Below are 18,116 nucleotides of genomic sequence, written 5' to 3'. Positions count from 1 at the left end.
AAATACTTGTCAGAGATTTGAGCTGCCTCTTCACTATTTTTACTCTTTGTATTGCTTGAGAGTCATATATACAGTCATATATTGTTTGAGTGGGTGAGCTGCTGTGGAATCAAGGCCTCACCCCAATCTACATGGATGTACAATTGCATGATCAAGCTTAGGAAAATAGGTTTGCCATAGGAGTCACCTGTGCACAGCACTGATTGGCTGGTGCTTGCAACATTGCAAATCAGTTTCCTGTTTTGTAATTTTGTCCCATTGCTACCTGGTAACATGATTCTCTTTGTATTGTGTTTCAGAGAACCAGATCCCATCTGGCTTTCCAACCATAGACATGGGTCCACAGCTCAAGGTAGTAGAGAAGGCCCGCACTGCTACAATGCTCTGTGCTGCCAGCGGTAACCCTGACCCTGAAATATCCTGGTTCAAAGACTTTCTTCCTGTGGACACAGCCACTAGCAATGGCAGAATCAAACAGCTCCGTTCAGGTAAAACAATAAAGTCTTCTCATTTTCCTGACCCCACTCCGCCCCAAATCTTTCTCTACAGGAAGCAACTGTGGTATTTTGTACCTAGATTGTGGGGTTCACTTTTTCACCCAACTTCTGCTACATTTAAAACCTTGTATGATATGAAGAAAGGTTTGGGATTTGGGTGGGAGAGTAGATTTCAATAGTTGGGATATTTGTCCTTGTTAATGGAAGAAGCAGAGCCTTTTGAACATGCTTTCTTGTGTCCCATGAGCAAAGGAGATTTCTTATCCATGACCCGGTAGCATATTGGATCAGAGCCATGTAATATATCACTCCAATTCCAATATGGGTTTCTGCTTTCAGGATAGTAAAACACATCACTAGTTGTGCACTTAGAACAACAGTCTGGCAAAAAAACATTTTGATTCATGAATAGTTACTCAGTTGGGCCAAAGACTCAAGCTCTTAGCCAGTTTCCAAAATGTGGAAAATCCGGATTTCTAAAATGCACAGGACATTCTTGAACAGAAATCTTCCCTGCTGCAGAAATTTTCCCCATTAAATTAGAAAAATATAAGAATGAAGGCTGGGGAATGATGGGAGGTAGCGTACTCACCCTGCTGCCTCCCTCATGGATTTATGTTAACCTAATGGCAACTCTGAAGAGGGCTACTTAAAACATTTCAGTGGCTTCATAGGTTCTACAATTCTCCCTCCTTTGGTAACAGGGCTGTAACCATATAGCCATGGTATCAGAGCACAGTGTAGATAGGAAGTGAGGATAGTCCTTTTGAGGGAGTGAGAAAGATTGTGATTGGGATATCTGCCCCATTCTAATGCGCATACATGCCCATTAGCTGGCCTCTGATAACTACTTGCATGCAAAACTACTACCCCCTGCAAGCAATGTACCTCATGTGTGGTAGTGGTCATGGCTCTTAAATTGATATATATCAGATTCTGCAGAAATGAGTTTATAATTAGCTCCTTGCTGACACCTGTGAGACCTCAGTCTTGCAGTAGGCTCCCCCACATATAGAGCAGTGAGGACTAATTACACTGATAAATTTACAGTTTATATAATTTCACAGTGACCTTTAGCGTAATCTCAATATGTTTGTGCTGAAAGAAAATATCACCCTCGTTAATTTAACTTGAAAGGCACTAAGCAGGCAGCATTAGGGAAGTGCATCCATGGATACTTGCTCTTCAAACTTACTAAATCAGCATCCTCATCTAGGAGGATTGCAGATGAGCTGGGCAACCCTTAGGCACATGCTGGGCTCTCAACAACATTCACATCATGTGCACTCGCCTGCTGCTGAGCAAGCTTCAGGGAGGAAAAACCTGAGTTTAAAAACAAAAGGTGTTCAGCACTACCGTCACGTCCAAAGTTTGTTTTGTTTTTCTTCATTGCAAGCAGTGTCTCAACTGAATTTCACCAGGGATTCGGAGTCCCCAGTTGTAGAAGACACTTGAATTTCCGGGAGGAGGGTAGAAATCAATGAGTAGCATATCTGCAGGCCTGAGAGAAAATTGAGAGAAAATTGATTAAGCTGTATGGAAGTAAATGAGGTTTATAGACTTGCATATAGTGTGCTCGAAAAAGAGGTTTAAGGTCTTTATTGGTAGGAACATTGGAAGAGCTCACAAAGCAACATTAGTATATGCTGCTGATCCAAATTGCCTCTACTCAATGAAGCTTCCTTTCCAACAAGTGTGTAGAGGACTATTGTAACAGAGTATTTCATTTTCATAATCAAAAGAGGGAATTTTATAAGTCTGCAGTTCATAGGGTTCTGAAACTGCATAGAACAGATAATGACCCAATTCACATGTAGCACTAAGCCAAAGAAAAGCTTAGCATGGAGGAGACATACCACAAATGTTATGTGCAGATGTAACACTAAGCTAAATCGTGGCTAATGCCTGGGCCATTTAGCAGCACCAGGGGAGGAATGCTGCATTGCAATCTTCATTCTGCGAACCTGCAATGTTTGCTTTCTCATGTCAAGTTATGGTTTGGCTTTGCACTGCATGTGAACTGGGCCATTAATTCTATTGGTCAGCTGCTGAAGACTTGGGCCCTTCCAAACACTGTTTATTTCTATGTAGTATTTTCTCAGTATTCAGACTACAGTATATCTATGAACAAATGCAGTTGTTTTCCTACCAGAATCTATAAGATGTACTGTGCCATGTCGAATGAGATTGTGTGAGTGTCATGACCACCTGTTGGATAGACCCTGTGACACCACTGGTCTGAGAAGCTGAGACAAATAGTGTTGAAAATAGATGGATTTCTAGGCACTATTGACGAATTAAAAACTGACAAGGCCCTGGGTCCGGGTGGCATCCACCTGAGAGTTCTTAAATAATTCAAAATATCTAACTTCTCCCTAAGATTAGACTGCATATCTGATAAATTGAAAGCTGCCAATGTAATACCAATTTTTAAACAGCGCTTGGGGCGGGAGGAGGAATCCAGGAAGTTACAGGCCCATTAGTCTGTTCTGGGAAAGCATACTTAAAAATAGAATTAGCAAGCATATTGAAGAGCAAGTACTGCTGAAGAAGAACCACCATAACTTTTCCAAGAGTAAATCCTGTCTCGGTGTCTCAATAACATTTTAGCACGTAAATAGAGGTGATCCAGTAGACATTGTGTATTCCAGCTTTCAAAAAGCATTTGACAGAGTACCACACCAAAGACTCCCTAAGCTCAGCAATCATGGAATAAGAGCAGAGGTCTCTTATGGATCAGGAACTGTTTCAGAAACCGGGAACAGAAAGTTAGAATGGAGATCTCTTCCAATGGAGGAATGTTAGAAGTAAAATTTCTCAAGGATTGATGTTGGGGCCTTCTCCTTTTCACTTGCACAGAGTTAAGGGTGAGTTGTGAGGTGGCAAAGTTTGTTGATGGTACCAAATCGTTCAGTGTGTTTAAAACAAAAACGGGATTGTAAGGTGGTCCAAAAGGATCTCTCCAAATTGGGTGAATGTGCATAAAATGGCAAATAGAATTCAATGTAAGGAAGTGTTAAGTGATGCACACTGAGGCAAAAAAAATCCTGAATTGGTGGTAAATGACTAGAAATGAGATTTTGGGGTCACAGCGGATAACTTGATGAAGATGTTGACCCAGTGAGCAGCATCTGTGATAAGTGCAGATTCCATGCTAGGGATCGTTAGGAAAGGAATTGAAAATAAAACTGCTGATATCATAATGCTGATATACAAATCTATAGTGCAACTGCATTTGGAATACTGTGTACACTTGTGGTTGCCTCACCTCAAAAAGGATATTGTGGAGTTCAAAAAAGGTTCAGAAAAGGAAAGCCAAAATGATCAGAGGTTTCAGCAACTATCCCATGAGAGAAGTTTACAATACAGTGGTACCTTGGTTTGCGAACGCTATCCGTTCTGCGGAGGGGTTCGCTCACCGAAGGCACACTTCTGCGCATGCACGAAGTGTCGATAGAGCGCTTCTGCGCACGCACGCGCTGTGCAGATCGCTTCTGCGCGTGTGAGAGCAGCGCAGATTGTGTCTGCGCATCCGACGTCACGGAACCAGGATGTAAACACTTCTGGGTCCGCAGCGTTCGTAAACGGAGGTTTTCGTAAATGGAGGTAGTTGTAAACCGAGGTTCTACTGTACAAGTTGAGTGACAGGGACATGGTAGAGGTGTGTAAGATAGTGTAGCGAAATTGGATAGGGAGACATTATTCTCTCACTTTCATAATAATTTGGGCCCATCCAATGAAGCTAAATGTTGGAGGATTCAGAACAGACATATAAAAGAAAGTACTTCTTCGCACAGGTAAATAATCAGCTGGGGGGGGGGGAATAGTTAACTATGGAATCTACACCACCAAAATGTAGTTGTAGTTATCAATGTGGGTGGCTTTAAAAAGAGGATTAGGAATAAATTTATCAGTGGCTACTAGTGCCTTGATGTCTATGTACTATCTCTGCTGACAGAGGCAGTATGGAGGTTACTGGGAATCACCAGTGGAAAGGGTGCTGTTGCTCTCAGGTCTTGCTTCTGAACTTCCCATAGGCATCTGGTTGGCCACTGTAGACAGTTTCTGAGCCAGTAAAAGTAAAGGGACCACTGACCATTAGGTCCAGTCGTGACCAACTCTGGGGTTGCGGCGCTCATCTTGCGTTATTGGCCGAGGGAGCCGGTATACAGCTTCCAGGTCATGTGGCCAGCATGACAAATCTGCTTCTGGCGAACTAGAGCAGCACATGGAAACACTGTTTACCCCCTATTTATCTACTTGCATTTTTATGTGCTTTCGAACTGCTAGGTTGGCAGGAGCTGGGACTGAGCAACAGGAGCTCACCCAGTCACCGGGGATTCGAACCGCCAACCTTCTGATCGGCAAGCCCTAGGCTCTGTGGTATAACCCACAGCACCACCCACGTTCTGAGCCAGTAGGGTTCTTCTAATGTATGCCACTTTCCCCTATGAGCATGCTTTAAAGCCACTCACAACAAAACAGCAAAAACATATGAATACATCACTACGCTAAATAGTCCAAAACCAATTCATTACAAAAATATAACAAAATTTGAATAAACAATTCATTTCAATAAAACAAATTTTATAATGTTTATATAAAATAGACAATATACGTCATTAAATCTTATCGGTTGATATTATTTATATTAAATAGGTAAGCCAAAGCCAGATATGAGAAAGCTTTGCAGTACAATCCTGTATTAACAAATAATATAACCAGTGCCATGTGCAATAAATGGCAAGCATATTTTTTTAGAACCTGCAGCAGATAATCTCTCAGGTGCCCCACCCTCATATTCTGATTAACTTTCTTACTTATTAAAAAAAGGAAACAAGTATTTAAAGGTTATAGTCATATTTCCTACATTTACTGTGGAAGAAAACTAATGCCAAGTCTGGACAGTGGCTTGCAGCTCCTCCTCGCTATTGATTGTACCAAGGCTGGACAGGACAATTTGTGGGCTTTTCCTCCACGTGCAATTAAAAGTTGTATCCCAAAATGAAGTAAATAGTAATAAATGTTTGATCATAAAAACTAAACTGTGCCTTTACATGAGACAATCTTAGAGAGGCAGTTGACTTGCCTGTGTAAGATTCAGGTTGTGCACATTCAATCTGAGTTTGTTTAAAGATGAACAAGATTAAAAAGCAGTCAAAATGTGTTAGGTTTTTACCTCAAGTGTTTAGGGTATTGCTTTCAAAATGTAACAGCCATAGAATGATTATGTTAGAGGCCTGGTTTCCCTCTTCATCACGTGCTCCCCAAGCAAAGAAAGACAGATCTGCAACATAGAGGTTTGGCAACACAGTTCCTCTAATGCTCCTGGCTGATGAGTGATGTAAAGATTTGCTGTTAATTGTTTTTCTTTCTACCACACCCCTCCTGCACTTGCTGCTCAAGGTACTATTAAATACAGTAAAATAATGTTGTAAAATAAAGTAAGGGCATATTAAACATTGACTTATGTAGATTGGAGGGAGGTGTGGCAGTGAAGATGTAGACTAAGGAGAAGGCATTTGCACTTTGCTGAAAAAATTGTGTAAAAATGAGGGGAAGAACACAAGCCAAAGCTGAAATGGGAGGCGAGATTGTATCATTGGCAAGGTTATGATTAAAAGATACTCCTACAGTACCAGATCAAGAAAGTTGCCAACAAAGGTGCTCTTTCTGCTTGGGCCAGGCATTAATAGAAAATGTGGCTGGTCATAAATTAAAAGTAGTAATGAAATGGATGTAGTGTGGGCATAGTCATTCATTCATTAAATGTATTTATGTGACTGCCATTCTGCCAAGGCACCCAAAATGGTTTATAATTTTGAAATACTAAAGCAACCAAATACTACAAAATTTTGAACAACAGAATTCTCTCAGTAAAGCCAACCCTGGGAATGTTACTAGGAGGCATTGTAGGATGGAAGGCATTTTATACACATTGGTGGGATCTGCATTACTTACACCCAGAGCATCCAGTATAAGGAATAGCAGAAGTGTGGAAAGGATTAGGGTGGCTTGGGCTGCAGTCCTAACTAACTTTCCTGGAAGAAAGCCCCATTGACTCTAGCCAGACTTACTTTTGAGTAGACATCGTTAGGATTGAGCTTCTATTCAGAGTAGCACTCGCATACCAACATTCTTTTCAAATATTATTGGCCTAGTTACCTCATTGGGAAAGTCAGATCCTCAGGTCTGCTATATCTGTAGTTTTGCATTCAAGGCTGTGCAAAGTGCCATATACCTCAAATTGGTTTGGATTCTGTTTAAATGGTCAATCAGTCCTGAATGTTTCTAATGTAGATGATAAATGATATGGACAAACCTTTTGGCCACATTCAAAACTCCTTTGTGCTAGAAAGTAAGCAAATGAGGATGTCATTCCTTAACTATACTTTTCTATTTTCATCCAAACCAGGAAATTTTGGTTAACACCTTCAGAACAAACCAAGATATTAAACAGTTATTCAAAGTTTAATTAACTGGTAACCATGGCTTCCTAGTTCAGATGAAATGGGAAACTCTAGTTAATGGAAGGCATCCTGGTTTGTCTTGCTTGAAGTGAGAAATGAAAGGACTGTATGCACAGCCAAATTCCTGCTCTTGTCTCTGCTTACTAAGAGTGCTTCCAGACAGAGGTTTATTGTGGAATTGCTGCTGCTGAACCATGCAATTTTTTCTTGCAGTGTCCGCATGAAGTTGTTGTCACCAAAATGCCAAGCAATTATTATTATTTTACATTTAATTTTCATACCCCTTACTGCAAAAAATAGATAAGTAAAAATAACTTGTTATAAGCCTAAAGTCACTGCAGGTGTGGAAGCTAGTTAGTGCATTAGCACTTTTTTGTGTGGTGATGGTGGCAGTTTGTCACATGTGGTGACATTTCAGTGGGTGGTCCCTAATGCAACAGTCTGTACACAGGTACAGAAATACCTGCAGACATGCACAGAGCAGAAGGCAATGGAGGGTGGTGGTGGAGTGTTGGACAGGAGGGACAACAAAACCATCTTCATATACACTCTGTTGAGGTCCTCTAATGTAGCCAGCAACTGGCAGAATAGCAATGATATCCATGACTGGGAGAGGGATGGGGAATAGAAATACATGGAAGCTAACATGCCAAATGTGCACAGTGAAATATCTGATCTAAGCATTATGTTTGCAATATAAGCCCCCTTCCTGGAAGCACCCTTAGGCAGCACAATAATAAGTGTCATTAATTATTTAGCTTGGGTGGATGTCTTATATAAGAACACTGGAAGCTGCTTGCAAAGTCAGTCCATTGGTCCATCTAGCTGAATACAGTCTATAATGACTAGCAGTTGGTCTCCAGGTTTCAAGCAGGAGTCTTTCTCAGCCCTACCTGGAGATGCCAGGAATTGGATAAACTGGCAGCTTCTGCATTCTTGTTCATGCTGAAAACGTACTCCATTAGAATTAAAACTTAGGATGTTGTCCAATTTTTTTTGTAGCATATGACTTACAGTACATCTTCATTTGGTCATCCTGACCACTATCATGGGAGTTTTGAATAATTTTTATTTTATGTCTTTTATTGCCATATTCTCTAACATATATTAGTGCATACTAAACCTCCCAAGAGATCTTGTTTCATTGCTTCAGAGTCACTATATAGTTCTGGCAAGGGCTATCTTACACTGAGATCTGGACACTGAGTTTTAATAACATGCCAGCTAAACTTTAGAGAATCCATTTTGAGTGTGTGTTGGAATTCCTTAGCTTTGCATCCATACAGAATTTTCAGTGGTTATGTGGATACAGAACAGCTCCAGATCTGTTTGGCAGCAACATAAAACAGATGCTGCTTCAGTTAGCCAGGAATCATTTCTAGACTCTGTTGTAAGAGATGCTTCTTGTCTCTTAGAGTGGGGGAAGGGGATGGAGACTCTTTAATTACAGTGATAATTTGGAGATGGTGCAGGGGCAAGCAAACACTCAGCAAATATTTCTTTGGGGCATGAACCAATAACCCTCTTCTTTCCGTCACTACAGCTTGTGAGCCATGCAAGCTTCTGTGATGAGAATGGTTCTGTCAAGGGGGATGGAATGGTAGTTAGAAAAGCAGATAAATAGGCAGCAGATTTATTATGGTAGAGATTACCCACAACTTCAGCAAACGGCATTAGCCTTCCTGATGCTTCACTCATCTGTGGACAAAAGCATCAGCAAGTATAAACCAGCCATAAAGCGAAAATGGAGTAATGTCATCTCGGCTGTGGAAAATGCTAAACGAAGCAGCTGGAACTGCTTCCTCTGATTAAAAGCTAGGGCTACTGCCTGAAGGAACAGGCACTAGGAGAGTGGGAGGGAAAGAGATAACAAGTGTAAATATTTTAATTACTCTTTAAGAGGCAAGTTAAACATGCTTAAAATCTGCCTTCTTTGTATTTACAGAAATCTTTTGAGTGTCTTTCTTTGTTTCCCATTGGGTGATCAGTGCTGTGGATAATGGAATGTGGGGAGCGGTTAATCTCAGATACACAGCACTCATATGCTTACTGGTATTTATTGATCAATACACGGAACATGATTTGACGCTCTGTGTCCTGTTTAACCCTCTCTTTCTATCTGTTTGAACTCCCCAGTTTTCTTTGGTAAGTGCTTGGTGTTCAGATGTGCAAAATCTGCATCAAACCAACACATACCATGAACTGCCTACAAATTAGATCTGCATGCATCTCCCTCACCTTACTAACAGTCTTCATTTGCACAAAATAAGACCAAGGGGACAAAACTGGGGATCAGAGGAGTTTGCTGTCAGTTTACATACACGGGTTTCCCTCTGCACATCTGGACCATGCTAACAATAAAGCCCATGACTGAGCAAACTGCACTTTTGCTTGAAGTTTTGGAGCACTTAGCTTTGTAACCAAGCCCTCCTTATAAGATGCACTCATAGCATGTGAACTTATTTTCTGCTCCCTTATAAGGAGGGTTGGAATCCCTTTTCTCTGCCTACTGTATAAATTATGCAGAGCAAGTCTGGTGCTCCATTGGTCCAAATAAAAACTAGAAGAAAGTGCTTTAGATTTTTATTTGAAAAATATGTTGTATAAAATACCAATTTCTGGCCAGGGGGAACCTGATGTAGGTTTTATTGAAGTTACCCCTGCATTCATCACTCAGTTTTAAAGTTTCAATTACATAATCAGATTTTGTCCCCAATGGTCCATGCAATCTTAAACCAAGAATGTGTGTCTCACCAACACCAGATGCTTAATTTTTCTCCCCCCACACACACTCTCACAACACTCACTCTGGTACTCCCACAGTCCCATCTTCTGGCAGAATAAAAGGGTGCAGCACCCATATCCCAGTGGCTTCTCCATCTCAGTTGTGACAGTGAATGCTAGTGGTTTTGCTTAGGAGTCAGAGCCCTCCTTTGTGTAGGACCCGCAATATATTAATTGGGAAAACTGGGGCCAGACTCTGTGTTCTTGGTAGCAGAGAGCTTTACTAACCACCTGAGGGCATCGCTCTGACTTGTTACTGCACATCCTTTATTTTTATTTATTTATTTATTTTTGTTTGTTCCTGTTGCGCTAATACAGATTCTAGCTTTGAAAAACTTCTACTTTTTTAGTTATAATTTTCTTCCTTTCTTCTTTGTACTAACGCTTCTCTCTAATCTTATTTGCATTCAAATTACCTCACCAGGTGGTACACCAATCAGAGGTAAGAATGCTGAACTGTGCCTCTAATTGTCATGTCACTCCATATCCTTTCTACCATGCCCATCTCCAACAGTATATCATCTCCAGCTATTCTTTCACTCCAAACTCTTGTCAGCTCACTTGCGCATCTGCCGTTCCTTCCTGTGTGTGCTTGTTTTTGTTTATTTTTAGTGTGGCGCCTTGTAGAATCATCCATCGCAGGTGTGCACAGGTCAAAGGGGGTTATTCAACGGGAGGTTTTCAGAGGGAGAACGCTATCCCCATTCATGCCACAGAGGGCTCTGAGGTCTTGAATCTTTCAGATTCAGTCACCCTCTGGGGCACCACATCCTGGCAGGTCTGAAATAGCTGCTGTGGTGTGTTTTGAAGGACGTAACACTTTCACAAGAGAACAGTGAAGCCCTTCCTTCTGCATTATTGCTGACAGGAATTGAACTAATACAAAGGAAATAAATTCTTTAAATGCCAGGCAAATCTGACTTGAAGAATAAGACTGGAGGACTTTCTTTGAGAGCTGAAGGTGCACCTTTTCATACATTTAATAAATATTATTATTATTATTATTATTATTATTATTATTATTATTATATTTTGCTGGCCCTTCTCTGATATGAAGGTGAAGGGAGGAGATCTAAGATGCCAGCTCCACCCCTTCTGAAGCCTGACAAAGATTCATGGTGCACTGTAGCATAAAGATTTGTTGTGAGTAAATGAATCAGACACACATCTGGCTGCATTAAGTCTTCAATTGTTCAATCCACCTCCAGTCTGACAGCTCTGCATTCCCAGACCTTGCTAGTTTCACTGCCTATATGTGCTAGTAACATTTCTAGCCTACACACTCAAAGTAGTCCCTTGAATTAATTTTAAGGTTGTAATCAGTACTGTATAGTGTGACTCTGATCTCTTGTGATTTCAGTTACTGCTGTTGACTGACCCCTGAATTTCCTGATAAACTTTTTAGCACCACTAAATTACACTATCTCATTTGTCCAATGCTCCCCTTCTTTCCTCCCCCTTCTCTCTCCACTGAATCACTGCTGGAAGTTAATAATCCAAGTCTTTGGAACTGGTTCTGTTGCTGGGGGTTAATGTTTTCAGTTCTTGTTAAGTGATTTTGGAGCAAATGGGGGTTGCTGTTTCAAGTGTATTTGCATCAAGTTGCTTCTGTGAAAAATCTGGGTCAGGGGAAAAACTGTAAACCTCATTTTGATATGAATGGGTCTCTTTGTCATCTTCTCTCTGGAATGCTGCAAGATTGATAGCTGTGATGCCACACATTTTTTAAACCTTTTCTCTGCTTCTATCACAACTCTGAAAGCAAAATGACAGACTGAATGCTAAGTAACCAAGCAGGCCCTATCTTTGCCCATATCAGGTTGGGCCTTTCCCAGCACACAACTGCTATGTATTTCCTCTGTATCAACAAGCGAGGGCATTAATGACCCAGCACCAGAACCGCCTGGATGTTCTGTACATCCTTTTTGAGGAAAGTGGACATATCTTTATAATGAGAATCATCCATCTCATAAAACATAAATCTCCCTATCTGAATCCTAATGAGGTATTTTAAGAATGTGTCTGACATTATTTAAAATGTATGTGTCCCGTTTGAATGTCAAATACGACATTTCTGTACGTGCCAAAAAGCCACCTCTTAGCATCTCATACAGGATTTGTGTCAGACTTACACCTTTTGTTAAACACACAGGCTATTGAGTCTCTAAAGATTACCAGCTGTGGTAGGTGAAGGCACTTTTGTGAAAGGGAGGTTATACTCACATAGTGGTCTGTACTGTGGTTCTCACTAAGGTAAGTTTGTTGCACTTCTGGGATTAATTTGATGTGGAATTAAAACTAAAATATTTTTTTGTTTGCACGGCTAGTTGGATGTATGTTTTCAATGGTTCATGTTGAGAGGTAGATTCTATGTGAATGCATTGAAGGGCCAATCATACTTTCTGCCTATTGAATGGAAGTGTTATGGAAGTCAGGCTGGAGAAACAGGATAAAATTTTATTTCTGAAACTAACCTTTCCTTTGGGCCCTACAGCCACAATTCTCCTCTTGCTGTCCAGAGGTGCTGTCATTTTTCTAACTGAGAGCTCTTTGTTCACAAGGCATGTTGTCACTTTTAACATTCCCCCTTTGCCTTTCAGGTGAGACCCAGGCTGAAAGGTCAGGGTGAGTTTTGATAGACTGTTCAGAGATGCATGGGTCTAGTTGGTGACTGGCAGGTTAGACAAGAGGATGGATGGATGGATGTGTATTTTGAAGGATGGCTAGTAAGCAAAAATAAAAGCGGCTTTAGGGGAAGTGACTTGACACATGTCCCCTTTCTCAAAGTTCAAATCAAGTTTTCTATGCTGTTATAGAATGCAAATAAATAAATACAGTATTGAGAAGTGACCTGCCCTGAGTTACTGTTCTCCTGGAAGCAGAAAATGCTGGCATGTCATGGACCTCTGATGCTTCAGATTTTGCCATTGCAGGTACATGAGAAGCGGTGGAAGTGTTAATGGGAAGACAGGATTTTAAATGGTCCTTTTCTTCACAAAATAAATTGGAATCAATTGGAAAGTGTTCATACTCGTTTACTGGATAGACTTTCCTCCAATGTGAGTTTCACCACAAAGCAGAAGGACAATTACTTTGAAACAGAAAGATCTGATAATTGGCAGAGAAGGGCTGAGAAACTTTTTTATCTAATACTTTTACTATTGCCCAGATTTCACGCTGTTTTGCCTTTAGCACCCTCTTTGACAGCCTTATAGCGCTGCTTCTCTTGGGATCTGCATATCTCAATCTCTCTTTTTCTGTATCTGGAGTACAAGAGGAAAGTGCATGAATGCCAGATGCATGATACACAAAAGGAAGGGGAATCAGTGATTGAACTGTATTCCTGCATTTGCCCTTGTGTACTGCTCAGTTTCATAGCTCTCCGTCAGTGACTGCCTCACTTGTATATATCACAGAAACCCAGCTTCATTCCAGGTCCCAGCCATGCCAATCATCATGCTCAAGAAAAAGAGGCACAGCTGAACAGGAACATAATGAGCATCAGTAATAACATTACTGTGGTAGTTTTGTATTTATTTAGCTTATTTGGCCGTAAAAAAATAAATAAATTTGAGATGGGGGCATTTGGCTGCCATTCCAGGTAGCACCTAGGATTATTAGAGCTGAAAATGTTAAGTAGAGGAGTGGTGTATAAATCACGATCTAGAAAATTTTGTGCACCATTTTACTCTACTGGCAACTGCAGAGCTGCAAGAATCCAGTGTGAGATTGTGAAAGTAGGCTTTTGCCTTCCTCGTCAAATCCTCGAAAAGGTTTCACTCTTGTGGACTTATATGAACATAAATTTAACTGAACACAAGTGAAGCTTCTGAGTAAACATTCATAGGATTGCTCTGTTAATGAGACAGTCAACATTTTTCATTAACTTTGCTGGCAAAGCAAGGCAGGTCCTTCCAAAACCAGAACACTTCTATGTTCCATAGACTAGACTTACCTGCAGAAATGCAAGGTGAGAAGGTATCTATGGATTTATTTATTTTAGCCATCTCTGACCATGCTTATGAAGCCCACCAACCCCCACTACTTATTTTCACTTGCAATTACAAGTCAGTAGAGAGTAGCCTTCCCCAACTCCAATCAGCCCCAGCTAGCATAGCCAACGGTGAGGAATGATGAGAATTCTAGTACAAAACATTTTGGGGTTGGGGAAGGCGATATAAAGCATATGCATGTGCCTCACAAGTAGAGAGGAGCAATGTAGGGAAATGCACATACACAATGTTTGGAAATATGGTATCCAGGGTCAAGGAACAGGAGGCTAGGAGTTTGAATCCCCTTTCTTGGGGGTTCCCTCTGACTCTTGTCAGCCATATAGCTTGCTGTTACTATATTTTAATACTTGCTATTGTTATATTTGAAGGCAGTGATTGGCTGGATGTGGGCCAACAAATTGAAAATGAATCCTGAAAAGACAAGAGCTGGGAGGGCAGCCTGTTCTGAGCAGGGTGTTGTCCAGCATTGTCACTTGAGGTGGCTAATTTCCTGCTGTGGCTGATTTCCCCTTATGGACAGAGGTGACTTCGCCACAGTGCTGCATGCTCTGGTAACTTCCAGATTGGATTACTCTACATGAAGATGGCTTGGAAACTTCAACTGGTTCAAAATGCAAAGGTCATATCGCTGGCTGGGTTTGCCTTTGGCACTTGTGCAACTCGTGTTCTAAAACAGCTACATTTTCTGCCAATTCAAGGTGCTCATGCTAGTTTTTAAAGCTCTAAATCAGGCATGTCAAACCTGCGGCCCTCCAGATGTTTTGGACTACAATTCCCATCTTCCCCAACCACTGGTCCTGCTAGCTAGGGATCATGGGAGTTGTAGGCCAAAACATCTGGAGGGCCGCAGGTTTGACATGCCTGCTCTAAATTATTTAAGCCCCAAATATCTGAGACACTGCTACCTTCTCTACAGACCCTCTCAGATATTAAGATCAGCAGAGAGGCCCTTTGAGTGGCTCTGCCACCCTCAGAAGTTCAAGGTGATGGCCCAGGAGAGGACATTCTTTGTGGCAGCTTATAAATAGTGGCACCTTTACTATATATAGCCTTTGTCAGTTGCTGAAGATGCACCTTTTTATCCTGGTGTTTTTAGATGTGTATTTTCACGACCCGCCTGAAATTAGTTTTAACTGTTTTTAATACTGAATTTAAATCATAGTAACCAGCCGTGGCACCTGCTGATGAAGGGTAGGTTATAAATTTAACAACAGCAACATAGTAGTAGTAGTTGAAGTTTTCCTGGTCTGGGTTACAAAAAATTAAAAACAAACCTAATAATGCTGCTGCTGTATTAAAGGACATGTGAAAGCACCTTAAGAGTGGCAGAAGGAAGGCTTTTTTGACTGGTGTCCCCTGCACTGCCCCCCACCAGCCCCAGCATAACAATAGGAAGGGCTCCCTACATCATTTTTATTACATAGCAAAGCTCTGTGGGGTTCATTTTTTCTCTCCCTGACATATAGACTTAGGCTACAGTCTCAATTTATCCTTCTAAATAATGTAGGTGGCGGCAGTTGATTCACATTAGTTTTCCTTCTGTTGCAATGATATGAAAACTGAATTTGACCTCTGTTCCTTGAAGTGGGAAGAGCGGAGACAGCAATTTTGGCTTCTGTTCACAGTGCTGTTTTCTCTGGCAAATGGAAATGGGTTCAGACTCTGACAAGCAGACAAGTTAATGCTTTTTCTCTTGGTTCAGGTGTGTGTGTTTCTGAGCAAATGCCCTCTTCTGCCATCTCTGGAATCTCAACTTCTGGAAGAATCAGGAAAGTCTTTGCTACTCAGGAAGTATGGAGGTTCTGATCCTGGCAAAGTGGCACCAAAGCTACTTCTACATTCACTCTTTGCTTATTTTTCCCCTTTACCATTGTCATCCTTACTTTCTCCACAAGCTGGATGCAGCCCATTTTAAATGATTTCCAGAGGAAACAACTGGACAGGGTTCACCACTCATCTATGATGGACGAGATAAAGAACAAGAATGCCATTCAAGCCATATTTGTCCCTAATGTGGGTTGGGCTGATTTCAGGTTTAAATTGGATTTAACACAAGTTGTACCATTTTCTGATGCTGACTTATTAATTGTATTGATGGTTGTATTATCATAAATGAAAGGAGTAGTCTTCAGAAGCAGAGATGCAAGGGACTTCTCAGGGTACAATCTTGTAATCCTTTCAGTTTGTAGGTTTCTAAGATTCTGTTATTCATACTTCTTGGGGAAGTGAAAGTTTAATTTTAGAAAATGGAATTGATAAAGGAAGGAGAGTAGTGCACAAAGATGCAGATTGGTTGTGTGAAGATGGTATTCGTTGTGATATTTCAACTGGATAAACCTGAATTCTTTTGAAAGTTTCTGTGCTTGGTAGAAATGGATGTGTTCCATAAGAAGTGGATTGAAAAGGTGTCAGTAACTGTTTGCCTGTGCAGCTATAAAAACTGGACACAGTAGGTGCCTTTTCGCAACAACCAAGTGGAAGTGGTGTTTGGTGGACCCTCTGAGAAGTGCTGTGCCAGAACTTTTACTAGAAATCCTTTGTGTCTTAAGTTAGGGGCACAGAACAAAAATTTACATGTTTTGTAAATATATTATTATAACCAATATTGTCTGTGTTCTATTTTCCACATAGGAGCTCTACAGATTGAGAACAGTGAAGAGTCAGACCAAGGCAAATATGAATGTGTCGCCACGAACAGTGCTGGGACCCGTTACTCTGCTCCAGCCAACCTTTATGTGCGAGGTAAAGTTGGAGAAGGCAAACTTCCATCCCTTTCTACCTTCTCTTCCATGTCTACACCTTCTCTAATGACCCATGAGACATTGCAGTGAGAGGTTACCTTTATGATGTATTGTAAATGATGAAACCTAAACGCCCAACCAGTCATTGAGTTCAAGCCTTGGAAAGTCAATTCTTGCAAAAAAAAAAAATTTTCTTCATTTCATTTTTTTCACCAGAGCTTCTTTAATGGTCAAACTGGTTAAGCCACTGTCATAAAGGGGACAGAAGTTCATGTTTAACTGTTTGTATATTTTGTTGAACAAAAGCGTGTTTGGGGGCTTTGTGAAACTAGTGTGTCTCTCTTTTTTTCACCGCCACCCCTTTTGGGGAGGGTTTGTTTGTTTGTTTGTTTGTTTGAGATAAAGCTTTGAGCATTCATTTCATAAGCTTGACTTGTTCTCTTGCAGGTGAGTTGGTGCATCATGTTGACTCTGGAATAGCACGTTAGTTTCCATAAGCTCTCTTGGTCAACACCTTGTCAGCAACTGGGATTATTGCAGAAGCTATTACAATAGCTTCCATTCCTGCTTAGAATCAACTTCAGTTTGTTGCACAAAGCCACTTGCAAGACTGTTTTCTTAACTTGTTATTATTCCCAGATCTCAAAATAGGAGTCTTTTCACTCACTGCATTAAATTTGACATGGAATTTTGTGTTTGGAGAGCAAAGAGTTTGGTACTTCATTAAAAGCTGATGAGTTTTCTGTTCTGTTTTACATGGGGTCAATGTGCGTTCTCCTTGGCCAGACCTTGTATTCGCAAGGGATATTAATGTAAGATACCCCTTGAAGGTGTGGTTTGGTACTTACATAACAGTAGGAAAGAAGAAGAGTGCCTTTGACTGGTTGGCAGTTAAACTCATATTTTATTCCTTCCTAGGTCCTGGATCTCAATAACTACCCATTTAGGAATACTGTTTCCATCTTCATTCCTTCCTCTCTCTTTTCTCTTTTCTCTCTCTCTCTGTCTCCTCACTTGATCGTTGCTTCCTATTACTCATGCACTCGCCTTTTATTTGTGGGGTGGAGGGGAGCTGCCTTAACCAAGCTGAGGAAGAGTTATTCTCAGAAGAAGCCAAAATGACTTATGTGTGATTGCTTCTAGGTCTCTCGGTTACTCTCATTGTGTTCAGCACTCATTTTCTACAGGTGCCGTTTCATCTTGCAGAACAATTTCAACATACAAATCTGTATGATGCTGAAGTTTCAGATAGTCTCAGAACTCTTTATCTGTGCAGCAAAAATGCCCATTTCTCAAGCATAATGTGCTTATTATTGACCTTATACACCGTGTGTGTGTGTGTGTGTGTGTGTGTGTGTGTGTGTGTGTGTGTAGTCAGCTCTAGTAAAAATAATGTCGTACCTCCCCAAAGTAAAGGGAGGATGTTTGTTTGAACATATTTCATGTTTACATTGTTATGTAAACTTTTGGACATTCTTAATCACTTTCATATTTTTTTTCAAGTTATCTTTCTCTGTGCCGAGCCTTTCCGAGAAAGCTTGGGAAGGCTAATGTTTCACCTGAATACACAGCTTGCCAAGGCAAAGAAACCTCACCTTTAAACCTGCCTGA

At 40.9% G+C, this 18,116-nt stretch overlaps 1 protein-coding gene across 8 annotated transcripts in view; it reads left to right on the top strand.

Moving 5' to 3' along the window:
- The window catches only part of PTPRF (protein tyrosine phosphatase receptor type F), a 480,822-nt gene that overhangs the window by 373,450 nt on the left and 89,256 nt on the right, over window positions 1–18,116 (top strand). For all 8 annotated transcript variants that reach the window (XM_035122098.3, XM_035122099.3, XM_035122095.3 and 5 more), the window contains 2 exons: window positions 300–488; window positions 16,396–16,506. In XM_035122098.3, the coding sequence (XP_034977989.1) occupies window positions 300–488; window positions 16,396–16,506 (300 nt within the window). The remainder of the gene's footprint in view (window positions 1–299; window positions 489–16,395; window positions 16,507–18,116) is intronic.

This window comes from Zootoca vivipara, chromosome 7 (genome assembly GCF_965207765.1).
Source record: "Zootoca vivipara chromosome 7, rZooViv2.hap1.1, whole genome shotgun sequence".
Lineage (NCBI taxonomy): Eukaryota > Metazoa > Chordata > Lepidosauria > Squamata > Lacertidae > Zootoca > Zootoca vivipara.
This window is presented reverse-complemented; position numbering and strand designations above follow the sequence as displayed.